At 44.4% G+C, this 26,573-nt stretch overlaps 1 protein-coding gene across 1 annotated transcript in view; it reads right to left on the bottom strand.

Annotated features, from left to right (window-relative positions):
- POLR3B (RNA polymerase III subunit B) overlaps positions 1 to 26,573 on the bottom strand; it is a 943,591-nt gene that overhangs the window by 568,633 nt on the left and 348,385 nt on the right. Inside the window, exon 8 of the mRNA XM_078673925.1 lies at positions 12,826 to 12,943. Coding sequence (XP_078530051.1) covers positions 12,826 to 12,943 — 118 coding nt within the window. The remainder of the gene's footprint in view (positions 1 to 12,825; positions 12,944 to 26,573) is intronic.

Raw genomic sequence — 26,573 nt, 5'->3', positions numbered from 1 at the left:
CCTGTATGCAAAACCTCTAGTGGTACAACAAAAGCAGCAAACCTGTTTGGATCCTGCCTTGCATGTGTGGAAAGACCAAGGGAGCATGCAACTGCTCTACTTTTTTGCTTAATGGCGAAGTCAAACTTCTCGTCAAAAAAGCGAGACCCATCAAAAGGGACATCCATAAGGGATGCCTGGGCGTCACCCAAAAAGCCGCCAGTGAATCTCATCCATGAATGGCCATGCTAGTTAAGACAACGCAGCCTAAACCGTTGTTGGTGTCCAATCCATTAACGAATTACATATTTGGCCACATCTTGGCCATCCTGAAAAGTCTGTACAAAGTTGGAGCAGAATTCCTTTGGGAGGGTTGTTGGCAAGATCTCCGTGACCATGTCCCATAATGCACAGGAGTACCTACCCAGCAAGCAGCTTGTGTACTGACCTAAGGACGGGGTTAGCTGATGAGAACATCCTCTTCCTGCGTGTAATTAACGCTGCTAGTAGATGCCTGAACTATGTGGCGCTCAGTATTAGGGTGCTATATTGAAAAGGCAGGGTCACACAGAGCAGGTCTGTGGCATTGTGCCACCTGTCTATCCACAGATTGGCAAGAGCAGGGTTTAGCCTAAGTACCCATGAAGGGGTCAGTGAGAGCTTTGTTGAAAGACAGCGAAGGTTCAGACGAGGTCTGTTTGGGATGCAGGACCTCAACAAGGGTGCTAGATTTCACCTCAGCCTATGAAGTCCAGACATTTAGCTGCTCATCTGATGAATACGGTGATTGAGGCCGACTCTTCCATTGAAGAACCCAGTCACTCGTCAGGGGAAGAGTCCAATCCACTGGCATCTTGAAGATCTAAATAAAAATTGTCATCAACATATTGTGGGAGGGATTTCATCACCATCATCCCCATCATCCCAAAAGCCAAATGACTCTGGTCTGAATCTGTTCCAAAGAGTTGTTGGAACATTGGAGGGCGTCACATAGGCAACAGCACTGTTTTATCAGAGTCAAAATGTACTGTCCCAGGGGACAAGTTCATCCGAAGTTGAAACAGATTTGGTCCAGAATCAGACAGGACAGGCCAATATGATCAGCATCTTCCTTCGGTGACGGGGCGTCATCGACGTGGCAGGAACCGGCACAAATCGTGGTGTTAGACATGTATTTGGTTCTAAATTCAAAAGTAAACCGGAGGCGAGTTCAGGAGGCTTAGTGCCAAGGGCAGAGCTGCTGGTGGTAACTAGAGTGAAGGTCTCCACATACTGTGAGGCACGAACGCGGAACAGAGACAGCCAGAAGGGTGCCAAAGATTAAGCATGGTTTCCTTATACGCCTCTTGTGGGGTCGTTAACGGCCCTAGAAATTCAGGGTACATTGGGATCAAGTGCAGAATCAGGTCCTCGTGGCTCTGGAGCAGGGCCAGACTGGGAACCGAAACCGGACCTGGCAAACTGCTGGGCCAGCCCCCACTGGTGGGATGGGGGGTGCAGCCGAGCTGATTGCGAGGGCCGGTTTCGGCCGATTTTGTTGCAGGGGGCAGATCTAGCCGATCCTCAGTAACAAAAACGGCCCCCACCCTGGCAACCCACCGGGGAAACGCCTGGTGCCTGCTACGGCCAGTCCGGCCCTGTTCTGGAGCGAGACTGAGGGGCTCCCTGAATTCAGTGTGACTTCTCAGAAGGAGAGCGGCGAGGCTGGGGCAAGGCTCGCTTGGACTTCTTATTTTTTGGGGGGAGATTTCGACTTATCCAAAGATATGGACCGCAACAACGAACTGTTGAGGGTGCGGCCCAGGAAGTGAGAATGGGTCCATGTCCTTGACTTTGAGTGGGACTTTGTCAACATCCAGCCTGGCTTTACTCTCCCAGATGGCACTAGGATACATCAGGGCATAAACCTCATACAAACTGGAGTCATGGCCCAAACCTAAACACCAGAGACATACCATGTGGGGATCTGTCACAGACATCTCCTTGCGACAGTCCCTAAAGATTTTAACTCCATAGTTTTTAACTTCATGTTCCCTCGCATACTGGAGAGAATTGTTTTTTTTTCAGAAAGCACTCGTCAATTGATAATAAAGGTGAGAGTTTGCTCTGGATCAATGCATGTATGCACTTAAACAAAGAAACTGACATAAGCACGCTTGGGTGGTGCTTATATGCAGGTCCAGCTGTCACTTATAGGGAGTAGCGGGGTCGCACGACACCTGTTATCGGTGTGCAGGAGCTATCCTAAAAAATCTTACGGATCCAGTCTAGTGCCTGGCAATATTCTAAAGTTGATGAATCTGTGGTTAGAAGTATCCATCAGATGGAGAAAGTATGTTTTGAGAGTTTTCCCCAATGTCATTGTCTCTTGCAATATGCTAGCTCCTGGTGGTTACCTGGGACGGAGAGTTCCTTGGCCAGGTAGGAAGGGATGTTGTTTTTGACTGCACGTTAGGTAGTGCAGCTGGTCTTGCAATGATAAGGGCCTGGCGGGAAAGCTAATGTAGTTACTTGAGTAGGGATAATGTAATCCGTCTTCTTCAAGCCCATGATGGGGCGTGCCACAGCATATATGATCCCTTTTAGGTGTGCCAGAATGGTGTCTGGAAGGCCACTGAACCGACGTGCCTACACCCAGGTGGAAGACAAGCACAGACTTGCACTGTTTTTATTTTTTATTCAGGTTTTCAGCACATAAACAGATACAAAACAACATGCCATCAGTTACTGCACGTAGTAGAAACATGTCACATTGGTGGTACAGTAATAATAATGCCAGTGCAATCATATCCGCTCATTCGCCACTAGACGTCGCCTCCTGTTTCACACTACACTTTACATAATGTTTGCTGTTGACATTAGGTTGTGAGTGGGCCCAAAATATCCCTTGGGCGCGACGGCAGTGGTAGTTCCTCAACAAATATGTCTAATTGTTCCTTACAGTAAGATATATTCATTTACCATTGTTTGGGCTTAGGCACCGATCTTTTACCCCAGTGCATGGCCACTCTACATTTTGCCAATAGCAGTGCCACGGCTATACATTTATGATTTGTTGGTCGCATCTATTTAACTAAGCCAAGTAAACATATCTGGGGGGGGGGGTGCAGTCTACGTGTTCCAGTACCATGGCTGACAGGTCTGTTTCACCTATATCCAGAACTGCTGACCCGGGTGCACAGCCAGGCCAAATGATGGAAGTATGCCTTTAGTGCCCCACATCTCAAACAGTTAGTGTCAACCTGCAGCCCATATCGGAACAGTCTAACAGGAGTGCAATACATCTGCTGCAAGTATTTGAAGTAGATAATATGTTGCACTGTTGTTTTTAAGTTGTTTTCACAAAGAAGGTCTTTAACTTTGTTTATGATGAAAGCCTTCACAATGCTGTTTTGATTTTGTTTGTGACGTGTTCTTTAAACCTGAGGCCTCCAACGAGGCTGGGATTTTGCACTGTTTATCAGCAGGGATGTGACACCACTTCTGGCTTGGGTGAACTTTGCAGGCTCCCTCTAGAAGTCAGAAATGACTTTAAACTGGGCTGCACCACACATAAATCTCTGTCCCTCAACAGTCCCATGTACCTGAAAATGTGTGAGATAGACTAGAGATAAATATAGCCTCCTTCTCGAGATCCAGAAAATCAAAAAGATCAAGACACAATCTAATTCAACTGTTATTTTCTCACATTCATAAAGCTCTTATGTATAACGTTATAATGCTATTTCCCTTAGCTCATGGACTATTTTCACTTACTCAGAGGCTATAATGTGTATGTTCTGGTCATATGTCTGGCTAGGTCTGTACTATACAAATATCTTTAATAAATAGGTTCAACCCCACCCAACCTGCTATTGCTTGTAAGTGTTGTCAAACAAGAAGAATTCAGTCTCTGTCGAGTTCGTAGATGCTTGACAACAATGTCTGGGTTAACATAATGGAGGTTTTGACTCACTGAATGTCACTGGAAAAGGACAGTTGGAGGTGCTGTCTGGGTATTGATGAATCTTGATGCCATTGTTGTGATTATGAATCTGAGAGAACTACTCAGAGGGTGCAAACCCCAGGCAAGTTTCCACAGTGTGAATCAGTGCATGGTGGTCGATTGTGTCGAATGTCAGTCACAATTGTATTTTAAAATAATAAAACTCCAGTAATAAAAATACTTCACTGTCTTTAAAAATTGTAAAGGAATCTGGGACGACTGTAATGAAAAAGCAAATGCCTGCTGTGAGCAAGTATTCTTTTAATAGAAACTACAGGATGCTTGAGTAATTTAATTTTAAGTATTTGAACAAAACTATGCAGTTCCTTGAAGATAATAAAGAGAGAGGTAGATGACTGGTCTGTGCACATAAATGTCCAAAAGGGGAAGAGGGTGTCTCTCACTTTAGGAACTAGGACTCCTACACACCCGGCTGAGTGTCATGCTTCATCATAGGGCATGCTCCTTGTCAGCGCTGCAAGGCCTGACGGGCATTCTATGAGGGGCTCTTTGTCGGAGATCTTTTATTGCCAAAGCCGTATGGTGCGTTGCGATTATGGGTCCTCGTGGTGTAGTCACAGTTAAAAATTTTAATGGCACACCACGGATGGGATGTTCAGTGGTGGCTACAGCATAAAGGTCAACGTGTGTCTTGCCTAGGTTGTGAAAGCAATCATATGGCAATTCTTCAGGACCAAGAATAAAATAACTATCTACACAGTGTAAACCAAACACTCAAGCAACCTAACAGTGAGGTTCTTTGTAGTAATATCAACCTAGAAAACATAATGATACACATTATTAAAAATCCTCTGAAAAGACAGCATGCATTAGAATATTAGTCAAGCTCTTAGTAAAAAATCATCTGTGATAGGCGCAGTGAAAAGGAAGAAATAAGTGGCAGGCAGGTGGCACATCGAAGGGATAAAGCAGGCGGGGTGGCTTGTCAACCACCATGGTATATAGGAAAACTGTGTTAGCTCACCCAACTGGGGTGGCTCACCAGCTGCATCGATTGCTGGTAGAGGGAACGTTAAGAATTTTTAACGTCCTAGTGTGTAAAAAAGGAGTTGTTACAGATAGAATACCAAATCAGAAGAAGTACTGCCAACAAACCGGGGTTTGGGGTGGGGGCCGATGTTCACCACATAATAACCGCAATTATGAAGTATTTACAGTTGAGCAGCGGCTCAGTAGCTGGTCAACCTACCTTCACTCCACCAGCTCGGCAGAGTATGGGAAACCCTATCGGGCAAGGTTAAATATGCACACCAGCAGAGCTAATCAGGGTGGCAGCCAGTTTGGAGAGGATTGCCCATGCATGAGGGGCACGGCCGGCAAGGGGGTGGTGGCGGATATTTTGGGCCCACTCACAACCTAATGTCAACAGCAAACATTATGTAAAGTGTAGTGTGAAACAGGAGGCGACGTCTAGTGGCGAATGAGCGGATATGATTGCACTGGCATTATTATTACTGTACCACCAATGTGACATGTTTCTACTACGTGCAGTAACTGATGGCATGTTGTTTCTCCCCTTACAGCCAGAGGGACGCTGGAAGTACCGACGGACAGAGCGGTGCTTCAATTACCTGCGCCGTGAGCCAGGTGAGGTGAGGCGGTACTCTCCTGCATTAAATGCTGGGAGAATGAATCTTCAATAGAACCCAGGTGAAATATTTCCTTTTTATTTTTCCACACATCACAAGCAGTAGCGATACAGGTCCTGAGGAATGCAGTGGATACCTCTGTGATCCTCAAATCTGCTGAAACATGTCGACCAACCTGTTGGTAGCTATTAGGTGAAACTACCAATCTCGCACTACTCTTTTAATTCTTAGAAACACTGAGGTCTGTAATAAATAATTTTTCCTCATGGTTATCTAATTTTATACACCACTGTCCTGCACTTTTTGCACTTTACCACACCCCCACGCACTGCTTTTCAGTAGCTCCCTGTGACCCAGATAGACTATCACTGTTCCTTGTCCAGTCGAAATTGATCATACTGGAGAAAAAAACCATCCTTCATGGTTAGAAGGAACCCACATGATGAAAAGGGCGCCAAGGAAGAGCTACTGATGGGTATTTTCATCAACCACGAATGATGTATCCTGACTAGTGGACTATTGTCACTTGTTCTCACACATAGTCGATTATCCAGAAACTCGTTCCTGACCCTCCACTATTATTTGTATTTTGTTCAGTTACCCCCGGGGAGTATAGTGCTGAGTGGTCATAAAAAATAATCCCCGAGACCCAAAAAAAAACCCTGTTTTATTAAGGCGTGTAAAAGTGACACATCTGGATCTCCAGTCAAAGAATGACAAAAATGGGCACCATATTGGAATGGTGCTTAAGCGCTAGAGACTAAGTTACTGTCAAAAAGGCAAATAGCAGCCGGCAAGGGGGCTGAGTATGTGATGGCAATGACATGGTTGTATTTAAGGCTAAAACAGCGTGTGGGCCTCATTAGGTTCATAAATGCGCTAGAAATCTGAGAACAGTGTGGACGCCATATTTGAGTGGGTATGATGGGGGATGTAAGGGCATTTGCTAGAGTTTAATAAAAACAAGACTAAAAAGGCAGAAACAACGTGTTTACCACAAATGTATCAGTGAACATGTGGCAACCGCTTTGTAATGCAAACCAGGCCACTCGAAAGGTCACGGTGGACAGGTAGTGCGTTGTTCATTGAAGGTTTGTAGTAACAATGTAGATCAGGCCTCGGTGGACAGGTAGTGTATAAGTGATGTGCTACAAAAGGAATAACGGCAAATTAAGCAGCATGGGATGGTACAGTGAAATGGAACATTGCATACCGCAAGTTTGATGTTGGGTACCCTGGATATCAAAGAGACAGGGATGTCGTATGTGAATACCAGATGGATGTATAATGTCAAGGGCCATCTCACTATGGTTTTAATGTGGCCAAAGTATGACACACAGTTTCCTGGGGCAAGGGAACCTGGTACAACAGCGTCTTAAGGTTGAGAAGGCGAAAAGGGCAATGCAGCAATTGTAGAATAGGGTTATTCCATATTGATATATGCGGAACTATAGACATATGTGTCAATATATGTGGAAGGATCTCCTAGTTCAAGAGGAGCTACATGGAGGCATCCACAAAGGAGAGTTGAGGTCTATCTGACCAGTTCGCTCCAAGGGATGTCCTCAATGAGACCCTGTTTGTCAGTGGAGAGTCAAAAAATCCAATTTTGCGCTCTCCTGTAGGGGGCTTTTTTGCTAATCGGGGATGTGCCTCAATTATTGTCCATCGTAAGCTGTCTGGTGTATGTCCCATCTGTTCGAAGTGTGTGCACAACTTAGTAAGGAACTTGTGACAACGAATGTTGCTGCAGTGTTCCATGATGCGCGGTTGAGCCGTCCTGGATGTCATATCCATGTATTGTAAATTACAAGGGCATGCGAGTGTGTATATACAGTTGCTGGTGTTGCAGTTGGTGTGTTTTTTCTGCACCCATTTGAACGTGTTGGAAAATGTTATTTCTTTCGTAATCTCAGTGAAAGCACATACTGTGCCAGATCCACATCCGTAGTGTCCCCTCACTGGGGGGAGATCCCACAGGGATCTTTGGTCACATTGGGTAGAAAGTGGTGGTCTGGTATGTACGAGTATGTCCTTAAAGTGACATTACACTATCCATGTGGATCCTGCACGGTATGTGCTTTCACTGAGATAATCACAGAAATTAAATTTCTTTGCTCCGCTAGCAGCATTCTTATGCATGGAATAAGCAGGACACTTTAGAGGTTATCGGTGCCCCACCGATCAGAGGGCCGTATGCATTTTTAGCTATCCAGTAGGTCGACCAGGAAAAAGCTCGGCCTCATTTCAGGATCTTAGGCATCGGGGTCATTATATTATCATGCCCAGGGGAGTGCCACAGGGTGACCACTGCATCTTAGCAGTGCCCATACTCTTTCTCTTCTGTCTAGACATGGCTTCTGCTGTGGCCTTCAGAATTCAAAATTAGGTCCGCCGATATCCAACCTTTAAAGGGCAGGCACTGCTTCTCCCTGGCCCTAAGCCGTCCTCATGTGCTGCTGGTACCGGTGTTTTGTGCCAGGTGTGGAAGAATGCGCCGACATGCCCGCTCACATCGCCATTTTAACCTAATTCCTTTGTTAGATAATCCTCTTTCTACTATAGCCTGCTTATTTATTTAAAATTTTATATAGCGCGAACATGACCCAAGAGGGTATCCGAGCGCTTTACAAAGTCTGTGGAGCACATGTGAGGAGACAAATGAGGCAAACAGCAAAATGATCATAACATGATCTCCAAACTAATGGAGGGGATTAGTAGAACATAAATACAAAATAGCATAAGTAAGCATAAGAACATGGGTGTTGAGTACAGCAACATGATCAGGAACGATAAAGGATGTAAAGAAACCCATTGGTCTAGGTGGTCCTAACAAAGCCTGATTGACAAAACAGTGGGCGGAGGCTAAAGTCTCATTCAGAAAAGTATTCATCAAAGTTTTCACTTCTTTTTTGAAGAACACGGTTGAAGGATTCAATCTGGTTTCTGTAGGTAGGGAGTTACAGATTCTCGGAGCAATACCAGAGAAGGTCAGATTATACGTTTTCATTTTTTGGTTTAAGCAGCGGGGTGTTGGAGTTCCTGGAGGATCGAGCACCACCAGAAAGTTATGGCTTTTGAGTGAGGTACAGAGGGTTGTTGAAATGAAGGGCTTTATGGGTCATACAGGTAATTTCTAGTTGTATCATGGCCTCATAAGGGAGCCAATTGAGGGATTGCAAGACCGGAGAGATGTGGTTGCTTTTTTTGGAACCTGTGATGAGCTTAGATGCGAAGTTCAAAGAAGCCCTAAGAAGCGCTAATCTGTAACTAGGTTGACCGCAAAGGATTTCACTGCCATATTTCAATCCTGAGATGACTAATGCTTGCACAACGGACTTGAAGGTATCGGGGGAAGGAAGAGTTATATCCACATCTGCCTCCCTCACATTAAAAGAGGTAGAGAAGATGATGTGCTACTCATATCAGCTGATGCATACTGTCATGCCTGTTTTGATGTGCTGGAGTATATTAATTATATATATGACACCCTAACTGAGGGCTTCTTGCAACACTAGGAAGAAGACCTCATTGCAGGGGCATTTGACTATCTGCACCCACAGACCAAGAGAAGAAATTAAAAGAAGAGAACATGGGTGTGGCAAGGAGCAAGTGCACTGGAATGGGAACACAGGAGCTGGCAAAGAAAGCACAGGGCAGAGGGCAACATGATTGGACTAGCATATCAGTTGCTCAGTTGTGGGAGATTACTACAGTTTTTAATGGATTGTTTTTGTTACAGGTTTTTCAAGATTAATTTCCAACATGCCATTGTGGGGCACATAACAGGCAACATATGTAGAATGTTGATCCACAACATTGTTAAGGTAATGTTAACACTTAGATCTCTGACATCTTGGCTGGCCAGGTTGTGGAGCATGCCTTTCAGGCTTTCCAGGACCGGTTTGTGTCTTTCTTGATATCCTGTTCAAAATGTGTTACTAACAAAGGCTGTTTGGTGGCTATTGCAGGTTGTGGCACTGTTATACATAAGGAGGTTTATATAACATTCTTATCCAAGTTTCCGGAGATGTGTCTGAATGTAATTTATGTCCTTGGGGATAAGTAGTCTCTCCTGTACCATGGGTTTAATTTAGTTACTTATGTTAAGACATACACTCAATCACCACCCTGTCCCTTTTTCTTACTCATGTATTTAGTGTCTTTATGATCGGATTCTGGAATCGTCCTCAATCTTGTGCTAGATCTTATGAAGGGATTCCAATCTATCAGTGGAACTACAAAGGACTCATGGCTCGAAAGCATAAAGCTTGCATTGGAGCCTGCCATAGAAGCCAGTTGGAAATAATTTCCGTTAGTATCCGACTTTTAGGAATTCATCCCAGGCTGGTCTAGTCATACTCTTTGCCTTGCAGTGTCAGCAGGAAGGAGGAGTAGAACTAGGATCTACTTGTCAGAAGACGAAAAAAAAGGACACAAGGGAGAGGCTTCCCCACTTAACTATCATTCAAGCTGTGGGGAGTAACAGATCCATGGACTGACACAGTAGGAAAGGGCTAGGTGTTTCCTCCACATTTCAGAATGACCCTCTGTCTCCTACTGTCCACACCCCAGAGAGGACACAGTCCACTACAAGGACCTCAGGAATACTTTGGAGAAGCACTGTATTTCACATTACTGTCTGGGTGCTACACCAACCTCTATCCTATGTAGCATTGTAGTTCAGGAAATCAAAGTGTATACATTTACCCGGAGATCACTCACTCCACACAAATTTGATTGAAAAGGTATCAGTTACACACATGTGTAATCCATGTCCCACACAAACAGATTGAAAAACCAAGTTGTAGAGGACTGAATGGCCAATTTAAAACATAGCAGTAGCCAAAAGGCAGATTTCCCTGACAGGTGACAGGAACAAGGCCTATCCTGCCACCATAATTTGTTCCTGCCACTACTATCAATCTTTCACATCCTGGTGAGCTGAAGGTAACCAGCCTCAAAAACTAGAGAGTACTGCTGTGAGTCTCATTCCGTGTCACAGTGGGCCTGCAATGTACAAGCATGATTGTCCTGTGCACGAAGATCAAGAAATATAAAACGAATAGAATCTCACTATGGGGAACTCAAGTCCAAAATGCATACTCTCCAGGGCCATGTAGTGGACCTTTCAATCCCTTTTAAAAAAGCAAACAATTCAAACATAAGCGCAAAATACACCATGTGTTTTCATTAGTACATATATCCAAATTCATTGTATATTGTGGTAAACGTCCTGTGGAGGACAGTGCCCAAATGGAAGTCGTCAATAAACCTATTAAATATGGTTTGTCTCTTATATAAATAATTCAATCATTGCATCAGTTACCTTCTCATAGGGTATCAAGTTGTGATAATTCAGAGCCCAGTGAAACATAAGTCTCTTGCATTAGACAAGATTTTTTTCATCTATAATCAAGATGAAATATTAAGGATACTGTGCAATTTGATATCTAGGTGTTACAAGGGGGGAACAGAAAATCTGATTACAAAAATGCATCAGCTGTTGTGCAAGAACATATCCCAAAGTAATCTCCATTGGCTTTTACAACTTCACCGGAATCCTCTCCATGGTCACACAAAATACAGTTCAAATTCAATTAGGCTTGGAGAAATGATTTCAGTATTTTTTTCCACATAGTCATTCCCCAAAAGAATCCACCATGGAGTTTCCTTAGATGAAGCTTGATTTCTCAAATAGCCTTCTATAAGCAGGAATGATAGGGAAGCATCAACACAACTACAGTCAGGGGACTCGATCCTCGTTCCTTTCCTTGTTGCAGAGTACAGCTTCTTCCTTCTCCTGGCAGGACACATGAGCAGCATTCACTAAACCTCAAAGTGTGTTTCTCAGAGATATTAAAAGTGGATACTGTAGGTCAGGCTGCTCAGACCACATCAATGTCTTTTGTGGTCGAGCCTCAGCGCTTTGGTTGCGAGGCAAAAGCCTGCACAGCACAGTACGAACTGAAGAGGGGAAATTAGGATGAGAGGCAAACTTGTTTTTACTAGTACGTGATGATTATTCTCTCATAGCCCATCAGCTGCAGTAACATGGAGCAACAGTCTAAAAACAAGCAGTAGGTCAAATCCACCTCTGACCTGAACAGCCCAATGGGTAGCCACTATCTTGAGCAACTCGCACAATGGGTCCCAAGAAGATAATCACATCGATCCCCTCTACACACACATACATGAAGATTCACACCGTATACAGATAATAAAAAAATAAACACATGGAGTGGCATTGTGAGCATCGGGAAAAGTGTGTGAGTGCGTGTAAGTAACGCGGGGAGGCAGAGAAAGAAGCAGTGAGGGAGAGAGCACAGAAACACATACACATGCCTGGAGTGCTGAATACGGTCTGCAGTGGGAGCATACTATTCATCTAATAAGAGCATAGGGAAACTGGAATGACACTGGCGGGAAAAGGGGGAGGACAAGCCCAGCAATCAGAAGGGAAGCAATTGAATCAAAACTGAGTTAGGCAACAACGCCTTTCAAATTATGATCAAGTGTCAGGTTTGAAGGCCCTTTTAAATATATGTTCAGTATTGGAAACAACAGGCCGTCTGTCATCACAATGCTAAAGCTATCTGATGCCAAGACCTAAAAACTACTAAACACAAGAACTACAGTCTGCTAGCAGCACAAACAGTCCCTTCACGGCTTAGTAAGAGGGGGCAATGGTTATCCTGAATGAGGGCAGGGGTGCAACCTTTTCCAGCTAACCTCAAATTTTGAACATGCCTCCAAAGATGACCACATCCAACGGACTTTCAGATTGTTGATTTCTCTGTACAAAAAAACCATAGGGTGGGCCAGTGAAAAAAACAAGAAATTATGGTATCCGGAGGTCTCAAGCCCCGTAATGGACTTCTGTACAAGTAGATGAAAAGAAAATATACAGTGCAAATTCATCTTTCTTTTTATGTTGTATAGCACAAACCTAGATAAAAGTATTAGAGAGTTTAGAGAGCTAAAATACAATCAGAGAGGAATGTTAAGTAGAAGAAGATAAAGGGAATATATGGTCATTGAGGGGGAGGTGATAAGAAGGTAGGGATAGAAGGGACAGAGACTTGGTCCACCATTTGGACAGCATCATACAAGGCTAAGTGTTGCTTCAAAAGCTGAGTCTTCAGTTTCTATCCAAGTAGAATGAGTCAAGGAGTTGACCACATCTAGGGGAGAGGGAGTTGCAGCTCCTTGGATATCAAAAAAGCTTTTCATAAAACACCTTTTCCATACCTCGTCACTGATGCTCCTACTGCGCCTTTCCGATCAGCTTCCACAATAATTCTGTTTTTAGATAACTGCTCTTGGATGAGAATTACTTTTTCAACACCTTTAACAATGAAGTAGCCACCTGTGAAAAAATGATAAAGAAGCATTTATGTCCCTGGGATATTCAAAAACAAAGAAGCGAGAGAGAGAGAGAGTTTGGAAATGTACCCATTTAGAATATCCTATGCATAACTTGGTAACTTGTTCTCATTTGTGACATCAGTATTTTCAAGCCCAGAATTGACTATGGTATAAAGCTCCCACAAGTATGAATGAGTGGCTATACTCAGAAAAGCAAGCAGTGTGGCAAAGAACGTCTTTAAAAATGCGCCTATTTGACATGGGCCTCCTGATAGCAAAACGAGTGGTGGCAATGCATTGGGCGCGCGGGCCCCCACCCACACTGACTCAATGGTCTAGAGCAGTGGTTCCCAAACTTTTGACTCCTGAGGATCCCCATTGAGTCACCACTGGAAGCCGGGGACCCCCAAACAATTTGTATGAGTTAAATTTCAAATATTAAAACAGTAATTCGAAAAAAAACTCATGTGTGCACACAAAACAAATACTCAAAGTACTAAGGATTTTGGAGCCAGATGTACGACCATTTCATTTAGCGCCTTGCAATTGGTGACCCATTGCGAAAGGCAAATTGCGAGTCGCTAAACGAAATGTGTTTAACACTGTTTGGGATTCCCAATGGGGTCGCAAATTGCGAGGCTCATGAATATTAATGAGCCTCTCGCAATTTGCGAGCCCATTGGAAATGCCAACCCTCCCAGCGATGGTGGCCTGCTAGGCTCAGCAGACCACCATGTCTGGGACTGCTTTTAAATAAAGCATATATTTTTTTTTTTAAATGCAGCCGTTTTCCATGCATTTAAAAAAAAAGAAAATGCAACATTTTCGTTTCATTTTGTAAGGGCAGGCAGTGGTCCCTTGGACCATTGCCTGCCCTTAAAAAATAAATTTGCATGCATTTGCAAAGGGGAAGGGGTCCCCTGGGGAACCCTTCCCGTTTGCGAATGCATTACTATCTACTTGAAGTAGGTGGTAATTGCGAGTGTTTTGTGACCGCAATTGCAATCACAAAACATTTGTACATGGTTTTGAGACTTGCTATTTGGAAGGGAATGCCCCCTCAAAATAGCAAGTTGCAAAACCTATTTAGCGAGTCGCAAAATAATTGCGACTCGCAAAATAGGCTATGCACATGGCTCAATAGGTTTTTTCTTGCGCAAACGGGTTCGAGAACCCGTTTGCGCATATAAAAGCGGGTCGTACATCTGGCCCTTAGTATTTTATATTGAAGGAATAGCCCCTCTGTCACATGTTTCATTTGTTTTATAGCATCTCTCATACCATTGTAGGATGTCAGAGCACTTTACATCACACACAATGAATCATACATGTAAATCAGTGTATAGAAAATGTTACATAGGGTAAAGGGGACTACAAGGTGCAGTATTCACATGTCATTCATACTGGTAAGTATTTTTAAAGAGTGCTTGGTCTGGGAAAGCACAAACTCAGGATTCAGAACATAACAGTGGCTAGCACTGACTAACATTAAAAATGTTTTTCCACCCAAATACATCTTTTTAGCAGCATCAGGATAATGAATGACTGGGGAAAAACATAAGTTACTAACTGGTACCATGCAGTTTGCAAGCAGCTCTTTGAGGACAGTTTATAGGTCCCACTGCTAGATTACGATTGTCACTTATGAAGTGCACAGTAACAAAAGAATCTCTGTGACAAAAGCAGTAACCACGGACCTATGCAAATAAAATACTGCTTTTTAAAATGCATGTTACACGTTCTTTGCAGTAGGCACATTAACATCTGTGCTATATTAGTTAAGTCAAAGCAGCCACTGAACAAAACTCTCCTCTTTGCCTAGCAGGTACATTAATCACTGGCATTATCTTGACACCTTTATTGTTGCTTGAAAGCTGCTAATTATACAAGAAACTTTGCTGTGCTTTTAAAACTGCTGCCTACGGACCCCCTTGGAAAGAGTCAAGGACCCCTGGGGGTCTGCGGACCCCAGTTTGGGAAACACTGGTCTAGAGATATGCTGTTTTGCAATACGCAAACTGAATCATACAGTGAACAGATTTCCCCTAGGAGCCGTCCTTGAAACTTCTGGAGCTTATATAAAAGCTACTTAGAAACCCAGAAATGAGGGAACTTATTGGCGGGTTATCTAGTTTTAAATTAGTTTGAAGCATATACAAAGGTCTCCTATATTTGATTATCAGTGTTTGATGAAATGCCCTCCCAGTAACGAAAAGTGATGTACATTCATGATCGCGGTTACTGTTTTTCTGATGTAATCTTTTACCCTTTTTATTTTTCTTCTTTTCCTCTTTATTTGGATTCAAATGTATGTATTGTATTTCTCTTTCTTAATTATGAAAACCAATTAAAAAAAAAAAACTTCTTTAAAAATGTTTAAGTAAGCACTATCAACAAACCTTTTACATTCCAAATCAAGTGTTTTATTATTAAGCATATGTAAACTGGTGAAAAATAGTACCGGTCCATTTCTAAATCCAGTACTTTACGCACGCCAATCAAACTTCAGATGTATTTGTTTTTTAACACTGCAATGGTAAAAGGATTCAACAAATAACCGTGATAAAGCTTTTCAAATTGCCGTGCCTCTGCCATGTCAAAATGCTAACAATTATGCACCGTTTACATGAGTCGTTTTCAGTTATAAATCCAGACTAAGTGTCATTCAAGATAGAAAAGCAAGTAGATAAAAGACATGGCGGGTTTTGTGGGTAAAGCAGCATTTAGTCTTTTTCCCAATTGTCACATGGCACATGTTAAACAAGAAGTTAAGATCTCTCATCAATGGCAATACATTGAAGGGAAGGGGTGAGAGTGATAACTTGGAAACTGTGACGAAATTATCCATAATTAACTGTTTGCCCAACCAGAGGGAGGAGAGCAGATCACAGGATGTGGTATTCTCAACCAGCAGTTGGAGTCTTAAATCTTTCTAAAAAGGGTCAAATAGAAACGCTGGCTACAATCCGTTACATGTGATAAATAAGGTTCAGGGCCTATAGTTATGCAAACAAGAGCATATTCAGCAACACGAGGCATAGTTAGTGCTCATTCCCTACTTGACTCTATGCGTGCTTCTAAAAATAATAGTTACATTTTTTCCTTACAGATCAAGTCAACTGCCCCTGAATTATCAAACATTTCTGTCATTCGCACTTGATAAAACGCTTTCTTAATATATGCAAGCCATGGAATATAACGCACATTGTCTAATGAGAGACAGTCTGCTAAAAAGGATCCAAACAAGCCTGCTTCCTGCTTGGGCAAGCATTTTGTCCATAAAATCAAAGGTGTCAGCTTAAGCATATCCGCCATATAAACTGGACCTAATTTTCATGCCCAATAATAGATGCAGTATTTCGTGGTTCAGATAATCTTTAAATAAAACTATTTTCCGTGCGTTGCTAAATGTCTGAGTTTGAGTAACCCTAGATTCCTGCCCCATAAGTCCCCACAGATAAAGGCTTACTTTTATAAATAGTAATTATTTCATTAAATGGTTTCTGTCGGAGTTTGTGAGCAAATCTAAACACTACGTCATTTGATTTATTACATTTTTGGTTTCTTAGCGTTATCATGGGTGACCAAGGCAAGGAGGAATTACATAAAATCCCTAATAATAAAAAGTATTTGTTCTGCCCAAGGTCGTCCTTTCTAACCAGTGATTCCTAATTTTTGTTTAAGATGACCCACGTCAATAACAAGGATTTAGGGAAGTTTACTTCTACATCTACCCATCATAAATGACACAAAAGTAATCTAATAAAAACTGATTGCCATTCGCTGTTCTCGAGATGAGCACAGCATCATCGGGGTGTAACAAAATTGGGATGAAGCGATAGCCAATTTCCGGCATATCAGTGCCCTTCTCGAGCAGATATTAGCTTTCATTATTTATGTATAATAGGAAAAGGAAAGGTGCTATAATACATCCCTGTCAAACTCCTCTATGGGTCCTAATGGGTGAGGTTAGCTCTTCTGCAGCACTTTGTCAGCATGCAATTGTTTTATTAGTATTAGGAGATCTATTTCTAGCCCCAAGTGAGCCAATATGTCCCAAAACTTTGTTCAATTTACCAGGCCAAAGGAGCTTGAAAGGTCCATAAATGTTTAGTGGAGCGCGCCATTCTTTGCATACATGTATTTCCCCACCACAAGGTACAAAATTAAACATTGTACACGAAACTGGACTTCTGAAACAATCTTTTTCTTCTAACCATGTTTCAAGCAGTGCCAAAATAACCTGCCTAAGGATCTTAACACTAGAATCTAATAAAGAAATTTGGTGGTAACAGGTGCGCTGACTTCTGTAGCCCTTCTTGAAAACTGGTATGATAGCATTATTCCAAGATTCAGGGAGTTGTTCCAATATGATGGATTTAAATACATTAACTAAAGCAGAGCCCGAAGAGGTATATTGGATTCATAAAGATTCACAGGGACCCCCATCGGGCCCAGGTGCCTTCCCTGCGGCACTCCTGGATATCGCCTCTCGCAATTCCTCCACATATATTGTCACTAAGGACTCTCACATCTGCCACTAAAGGTATCTCCATAACTTTTAGAATTAGATCTTCCTCCTCCATGTGGAAGACATTAGTATAATGGTGAACACAGATGACGTCAGGGATCAGGAACACCATCTTAGACACATCAGAGTCTGCAAAAAATGGGCAGTTCACTACCTTCTAAAAATTTCTACAGTCTTTCATTCTACCGCCTTCCACAAAGTTCTTCAGGGCTTTTGTCTTGTAGCACAAGTTACTTTCCTTCGGTAACGATATATCTGTAAGAAACATAAGTTAGTGATGGATTCCTTACCTTAGAATTACCCCCAGGTGTCAGACTGGATCAGGAAAGTTTTCGTCAGCAGTACTCCTGCGTGTCGGAAGGTGGCGTCGTGCGGCTCCGTGTCCATAGTAGGCGTCGTGATCGCCGGGATGACGTCTCAGCAGCTACTTAGACGCCACCCTCGTGCGCAGACGTTAGTTCTGTACACGACTTTCCGCGCCAGGAACGCAGAGCCATGCAAGATACTGACCACTGGCGCATTGAAACTAGGGCCCTGAAAGGAATGACCTTAACCCTAGAACTCAGTGTGCAGAACGAGGAGGATGGGTGGGGCGGTAAGGAATCTATCACTAACTAACTTACAGATATAGCATTACCAAAGGAAAGTAACTTGTGCATCTGAAAGAGACATGTTAGTGATAGATTCCTTACCTTAGACTAAATACCCCAGCAATACCAACACCAGTGGTGGGTTTGCGAACGAAGATCACACCAGAAAGTCACGGAGAACGGCCAAAGAAGCTGTCTCTCTGGACTTGGCTGTTGAGGCAATAATGCTTAGTAAAAGTGTGCAGCGAGGCCCATGTGGCTGTCTGACAGATGCCTTGCAGGGGGGCACCCACCGGAGGTTCCTTTCTAGCCAAAGAATAGCAGGCTTTAATACACAAGATGACTAAGCAGGGGATAGTCCTCTTGTGTACAGCCCGGCCTTTCTTGTCGCCTACGTTCCCAACAAAGAGCTGGTCATTCACCCAGAACTGTTGTGTGCGATTCAGGTAAAATGAGAGCGCACGTTTTGGGTCCAGACGATGGAGCTACTCTTCCTCTCCCGAAGGGTGCGGAGGCGGAAAGAAAGTGGGCAGGGTGACAGTTTGCCCGAAGTGGAAGGCAGTAACAACCTCTGGCAAGAAGGACGGACGAGTGCAGAGCACAACTTTGTCTGGATGAACAGACAGAAAAGGAGGTTTACAGGAAAGAGCCTGGAGCTCACTCACGCGCCTAGCGGAGGTGATGGCAACAAGGAAAGCAGTCTTTAAAGTCAGTAAACGAAGAGGACAGTTGTGAAGCGGCTCAAAAGGAGCTCACATCCAATAAGTAAGAACCAGATTCAAGTCCCACTGCGGCATCACAAACCGAATAGGAGGGAAAAGGGGACTAATGCCTTTGAGAAATCAATTTACAACTGGGGACTTGAAAAGAGAGGGCTTATCAGGGAGCCTGAGAAAGGCTGAAATTGCAGAAAGGTAGCTCTTAATAGTGCTCAGAGCAGAGCCCTGCTGGTCTAAATAAAGAAGGAACAAAAGTACTTCTGAAAGAGGGGCAAAAAGGGTATCCACAGCCTTTGCTGTGCACCATGCCACAAATTTGTTCCACCTGCATGCGTATACCGATTTAGTGGATGGACGCCTGGCTGCCAGAATGATATCACAGACTTCAGGAGGCAAATCAAATGGAATCAACTGTTGGCCCTCAATCTCCACGCAAGGAGGTAGAAGCTCGACAGATTCGGGTGGAGGACCGTCCCCTGCTGCTGCAACAGAAGATCCTCCCGAAGAGGCAATAGGATCGGGGGATCCACGTGGATACTGAGTAGCTTGGGATACCAAACCCTTCAAGCCGAGTCCGGAGCCACAAGAATGACTTGGGCCAGGTCGCGCTTGATCTTCAGCACTCTGGGTAGAAGTGGTATAGGCGCAAAGGCGTACAATAGACCGCAACTCCACTCGCGACGAAAAGTGTCGCCGAGCTAGTGACACCTTGGAAATTCCAACGTGCAGAACCGCTGACATTGCGCGTTCTCTTCAGTGGCAAATAGATGTAACCAAGGCTCTCCCCACTGTTGAGAGAGACCTTGCGCCACCTCCGAGTTCAGATGCCATTTGTGATCCATCAGGCACCTGCAGCTGAGTTTGTCCGCCCTGGTGTTCAAAGAACCCGCCAAGAGTTGAACCACCAGGAATATGCCCTGTTGTTCCAGCCACGTCCAGAGGCGCAGAGCCTCCTGACAAAGGGTCCACGACCCCACCCCGCCTTGCTTATTGCAATACCACATGGCGGTGGTGTTGTCTGTGAACACCTGCACTACTCTCCCCTTGACACAGGGAAGGAATGCCTTCAGTGCAAGTAGGATCACCCGGAGCTCCAGAAGGTTGATATGGAGCCTGGACTCCGCCGGAGACCAGAAGCCTCTGATCTCCGCCTCTCCCATGTGGCCGCCCCATCCCAGGAGGGACGCATCCGTCACCACTGTGTGCTCTGGTTGGGGAAGGGAGAGGGATGTGCATCTGACCCAATGCTGGTTCCTGAGCCACCACTGCAATTGTCGTGCAGTGCCCTCCGAGATCTGGACGTACTCGGACAGGTTCCCCTGATGCTGCGCTCACTGGAACTTCAAGTCCCACTGTAGAGCCCGAATATGCCATCTGGCATTATTGATCAGCTTGATGCAGGAGGCCATGAGGCCCAGCAGCCTCAAGGTTATCCTAAATGAAACCCAGGACAAGGGCTGAAAGATCTGAATCATAGCACGAATGTCCCGGACTTGCTGCTTGGGAGGATAGACCCGAAAGTACGCCGTGTCCAGAACCGCTCCGATGAAGAAGAGCTTCTGAGAGGGGATCAGGTGTGACTTCGGCAGATGAGCTGCAACCACCGCCATCACTTTCATGAACACCCGAGAGGCGCTGGTAAGGCCAAAAGGGAGCACAGTGAACTGAAAGTGGTCGTGGCCTACCGTGAATCACAGGTAACACCGGTGGGCCGGCAGGACAGGGATATGACAGTAAACGTCCTGCAAGTCTAACGCTACCATCCAGTCTTGCTGGTCTAGGGCAGACAAGACCTGAGCAAGTGTGAGCATCTTGAACCTCTCCTTCAGGAGGAAGAGATTGGCGTTCCGAAGGTCTAAGATAGGACGCAGGCCCTTGTCCTTCTTTGGAACCAGGAAGTAGTGGGAGTAACAACCACGACCTACTTCTGGCGTCGGAACGCGCTCGATGACCCCCTTGGCCAAGAGGGCCACAACTTCCTGCTGGAGAAGTGTAAGTGATCCCCTGACATGCGGTGGTACTGAGGTGGCATGGCTTGAGGGGTAGTCTCGAAGGGGAGGGAGTAGCCCCTTCGGACTATCTGTAAAACCCACCTGTCCGAAGTGATGGTGAGCCAGTGGGGGAGGTGATGACAAATCCTGCCACCCACTGACATTTGATGGGCCTGAAACCGCTGACTCGCTGGGCAGAGCGGTTTCCATGACAGTGGCGCTACGCTAGGACGCCTGGCTGAGGACGACAGGCTTTTCAGGTGATGTCCAGAACACTATGATGGACATGCTTTTTGATGGTACTTGTCTGAAGGCTCCAGTCCCTTCGCAGAGGCAGGATGATGCTAGTCCCAATCTCCACCTCTCCAGTGACTCCGCTACAGGAGCTGAGTAACCAGAAAGGGGGAAAAGGGGAAGTGGATAAAAGAAGAGACACTTCGAAAGCTGCTGGTCAACCCTCTAGATGGTAGGAATCTTCTGCAGAATTCTTCCGTACTTCCTGAGGGTACCTAATGCACAGGTGGAGAGGGAAGGAATAAACAACAGAACTACTTTTCTACTTGACTCTATGGACTTAATTAAAGCTTATCCTACCAGCTGCTTCCAGAAGTATTGCTACTCTTCAGTGTTGGATAAAGCTGTTGCAGGAAGCTTTCTTACTGAGGAAAGAGATAATGCGATTAATTTTATGTCCACCTCTTTCTACCTCTAAAACCTTTCTTAACTATCCCTACTATAAGTACCTGATAGACTTCCTGTAGCCAACTTATAATGGGGTTCAGTGAAGGTCCGATGCACAAAAGTACTGTCCTGGTTTTACAGTTCGCAGCAGGGACAGGAGACCTCCTGGCAGCGCGCAAAAAGGTACAAGGGAGGAACAGGAGGAAAAGGAAAGCAAAAGGGCAAGCGCAAAGGGAAGGAAGATGAGGCCATCAAACGCTGCTGAACAACTGCTGGATAATTGTCTTACTGTCTGTACGGCTTCAAACTCTCAACCGTCGACGGTAGACTCCAAGTCTAGAATGAAGATGCTTCTCTCCGCTTCTGACGATATCCAACTCTCTGCTGTCCTGGAACCAGCTACTTCACTCTTTGGACTACGCAGGTACAGAATACTAAAGGAAAGACTGTGAACCTAAATAAGTCCTTTCTGACTGAAATATTAAATTTACAGGGAAATACGTTACTCCCGTCTGGATAATAGACGCGGAGTGAATAAACTCGGAACTTTCTAACCGCTAACTAATGCCGACTCCCGTCAGGACAAATAGACGCGGAGCGGCGAAACTCGGGTGCTTCTCTTGAACGAACGTCGTTGAAGTGCGCAGTTCTAAAGCTGCGCACTTCCTTCCTACACTAGACTGCCGCTGACCATTAAGAGAACCTGATGGCAACTTCGGCGGCCATCTTAGGAGGTAAAGATAACTTAATATGAAGGATACCAAATATTAACCCGGCTGGGTTTTACAAATGTTCGTGATCTGGATTTCCACTTGGGAGCGCAAATGCTAGCAACACTGTGTTTCCTGACAAGACCTCCTCTCAATGACCGATTTATCGGTCCTGGTTTGAATGGTTTAGATGCATGAAAGCGCCTTAACAATTGTGGAGCATGAATGTTAGTCACAGGTTCCCAAGATCTTTCTTCTGGGCCATACCCCTTCCAATCCACAAGATAATAGAGTTTCCCCTTCTTGAATTTAGAGTCTAAGAGGTCTTTTACTTCATACTCTGAATGACCTTGAATGTCAAGTGGTTCTGGTGGTCTACTCAATCTCAATTGTGGCTTGATTTTCTTTAATAACGACACATGGAAGACTGGGTGAATCTTAACCTTAGCTGGTAACTTCAATTTCACTGTAACTGGTCCCATTACTTTCTCAACTGGATAGGGCCCACAAACCTTGGTTGGAACTTTCTATTCCCCTTTAAACGTAAATTCTTGGTAGAAAGCCATACCAAATCCCCTACCTGATAAGGAGGAGCAGGTTGTCTATGTTTGTCTGCACACTTTTTGTAATACTTTTTGGCCTTGAGTAAATTCTGTTCTGCAGATTTGTGTAAGGAGGCTATATCTTTCATCAAATCCCTGACTGCAGGTACTTCCAAATCTTCCTGAGTTTGAAAGAGATTAGGATGGCGTCCGAAATTCAAGTAAAATGGGGAGTAACCTGTAGAGGTACTCTTTGCATTGTTACAAGCAAACTCAGCCATCCATAATCGATCTGACCATTCACCACCCTGATCAATGAGAAACAAACGGAGGTACTGTTCAAGTTCCTGATTAATTCTCTCCGTTTGACCATCGGATTCAGGATGGTAACTGGTGGACAGTCTGCTCTCAATTCCCAAACCTCGAAGATAAGCCTGCCAGAAGTGTGAGATAAACTGAGGGCCCCGATCAGAAACCACTACCTTAGGGACTCCGTGAATCTTCACTATATTTTCACCAAATGCTCGCGCTAACTCAGGGGTAGTAGGGGTACCTGTCATTGGAATGAAATGACTCATCTTGGTGAACAGATCCACCATCACCAAAATAGTATCAAAACCTCTGCTGATGGGAAGATCCACAATTAAATCCATAGACATGGTATGCCATGGATGAGTCGGAGTGGGGAGTGGTTGTAACAACCCCTGTGGAGCTTGTCTACTTGGCTTTTCTCGGGCACATAACTCACAAGACTGCACATATTGTTTGACATGAGGACAACCCAGGCCACCAGAAATAACGTTGCACCAAATCCAGGGTCTTAGAGATTCCTTTATGACCTGCCAATGGGTGGTCATGACAACTTTGCAAAGCCCTCTGTTGGAGAGTTGACGTGGGAAGGTATAAGGCGTCTTTGTAATAAGGTAGTTGCTGAAGTACTCGTCTTTCTTCTCCTTGAGCCACCCACTCTTGAATCTCTTCTTTGGACAAACTCTTCAAAACTTCTTCTTGGAAATTATCTAGGGAAATTGTACAGATAATCTTTGTTTAGGAATAATTGGCTGCGGGTTCACAAGGTGTTCTTCTTCTTCTTCAGTATTCAGACAGGATAGCGCATCTGCTTTCCCGTTTCTTGCACCAGGACGATAAGTGATCTCAAAATCAAAATCTGCAAAGTATAGGGACCATCGCAACTGCCGAGGTGTCAGAGTCTTTGCGGACTTCAAAAATTGAAGATTCCTATGGTCTGAGAAGACGGTGACAGTATGTTTGGCTCCCAACAGGTAATGCCTCCAATCTTCAAAAGCGTCTTTCACCGCCAACAGTTCCTTTTCGGCTATGGTGTAGTTCAACTCTGCAGAGTTTAGTTTCCTGGAGCGGTAAGCCACCGGATGAAGTTGCCCGGTCTGCTGATGTCGTTGCGAGAGTACCCCACCTATAGCTTGATCAGATGCATCTGCTTCCACGAAGAAAGGTTCAGCTGGATCCGCATGCAACAGTATGGGGGCAGAGACAAATTTACTTTTAAGAACAAGAAAAGCTTGTTCTGCATCAGTTGACCAATTAAACTTAACTCCTTTCTTCAGCAGTCTAGTAATTGGAGCAATTAGCTGTGAGAACCCCTGAATAAAACGCCTGTAGAAATTGGCGAACCCCAAAAATCTTTGAATTTCCTTGATAGTTCGAGGAGCAGGCCAATTCTCCACCGCTTGCACCTTCCCTGGATCCATTGTGATTCCTTGAGAGGAAATGACGAAGCCCAAAAATTCCACTTTTGTCGCATTGAAGACACACTTCTCCAGATTGAGGAACAACCGGTGGGCCCTTAATCGTTCCAAAAGCAAACGAACATGTACAGTATGCTCTTGGGGGTTCTTGGAGTAATTCAAAATGTCATCCAAGTAAATGATGGCTATCTGGTCGATTAGATCTCCCATAACATCATTAATGAAATGTTGAAACACTGCTGGTGCATTTCACAACCCAAAAGGCATGACACAATATTCAAAAAGGCCAAACTTGGTGCGGAAGGCTGTTTTCCATTCATGACCTTCTTTCATGCGACTAAGGTGATAAGCTCCCCGCAAATCAAGTTTGGTATAAATCTGAGCTTCCTTGATTTGATCCAACAATACCGAGATCAAGGGCAGTGGGTAACGGTTCTTAATAGTTATCTGATTCAAGGCTCGATAATCGATACAAGTCCTCAAACTGCCTTCCTGCTTCTTCAGTAGGAAAAACAGGGGAAAGGATACTGGAGACTGCGACGGCCTGATGAACCCATTGGCTAGATAGCGGTCTATGTAATCCTTGAGATGGTCATTCTCTGCTTCAGTTAGTGCATAAATGTGGCTGCAAGGAAGAACTGCCCCAGGCTCCAAATCAATAGTACAATCATAAGTACGATGAGGCGGCAGCAGTTCTGCTTCTTGTTCACTGAACACGGTCTCAAAATCCTGATATTCAGTATGTACACACCCGGAATCTATGACTCCTATAGACTGACTTCCCAATGAAAGGAATGACGCTTGAGAAGGTTCTTCCAATCTATCGTCAGTGCAGTAACAATGTTCTAAGCAATAAGAAGACTGCATCTTCACGGTACGATTCTCCCAATCAATGACTGGATTGTGTGTATATAACCATGGAAGTCCCAAAATCAATTGAAATTGTGGGGCATCGATTAAGTTAAATTGTAACGCCTCTCGACGGCCATCAGACTGAATAAGCTCCAAAACTTCCGTATGACAGGTGATTGGTCCTGAAGACAAATTAGTTCCATCCACAGCACGAACTGGTTCTTTTCTTTCTTTTCGGATGGCTTAAATACCCATTCTCTGAGCGTATTTAATATCGCAAAAATTCCCCGTAGCTCCAGAGTCAAGCATGATTGCAACTCCCAGAATCTTATGATCTCGAAACTTTAAGGTCATATGTAGAATCACATGCGGGGTCATAGACTGTAGGGTATTTAAAATCAAATGTGTTTCTGGAGTCAACTTATCTTCTTTTTCCACCAAAGCAGTTAACTCTTTAGGACGGTTAGGAACTTGCGCTAAGGGGTCTTTGATGTCATCTGCCAATCCTCGATAGAACAGCGCTGCTCTTTTCTCTTCAGGCCAATTCGTTTCGATAATTAATTTATTGAATTGAGTGAGATAAGTAATTGAGTCTTTGGACCCTTGGCGTAGTTCTAGCAACTCATTGTCGGTAGCCTGAGAAATCCTTCTCCTGTCAAAAATTCTGAGACACTCACTCTTAAACCGGGCAAAATCAGAAAGTAAGGGATCATCTTCTGTGACTAATGGCATAGCCCAATTGGCCGCATCCCCACCTAGATAAGATAATATAAAGGCTACTCGGGACTGAGCATCAGGGAAGAGTGTGGGACTGCACATGAAATGTAAAGAAAACTGCATTAAGAAATTTTGCGCCTTTTGTGGGTCTCCTAAAAATCTTTCAGGGGCTGCTAAGGGAATTAAGGGAGAGACCGAATGGATAACCTGCGCAACTGCCTTGGGGTCTACACTTGGAGTACTGGTACTAGAAGTTGGGGTACTCAGGACAGGGTTTCCCATGGCAAGACCATCAACCTTGAGAGGGAGTACTCTCGTCTCTTGACGGAGGCCACTAATTCCTGTTTTAAACTCTTATTCTCCTCTCGGACAGCCCCGATATCCATTTGAATTCCTTCTAATATTGCACCTAAGGCCTTAAGATCCATCCCCTCAGCCATTCTGCCTGGGCGAAGTAAATTCTTGGGCACTTCAAACTGTCAGAAGGCTCCAGTCCCTTCGCAGAGGCAGGATGATGCTAGTCCCAATCTCCACCTCTCCAGTGACTCCGCTACACGAGCTGAGTAACCAG

This window comes from Lissotriton helveticus, chromosome 1_1 (assembly GCF_964261635.1).
Source record: "Lissotriton helveticus chromosome 1_1, aLisHel1.1, whole genome shotgun sequence".
Taxonomy (NCBI): Eukaryota; Metazoa; Chordata; class Amphibia; order Caudata; family Salamandridae; genus Lissotriton; species Lissotriton helveticus.
This window is presented reverse-complemented; position numbering and strand designations above follow the sequence as displayed.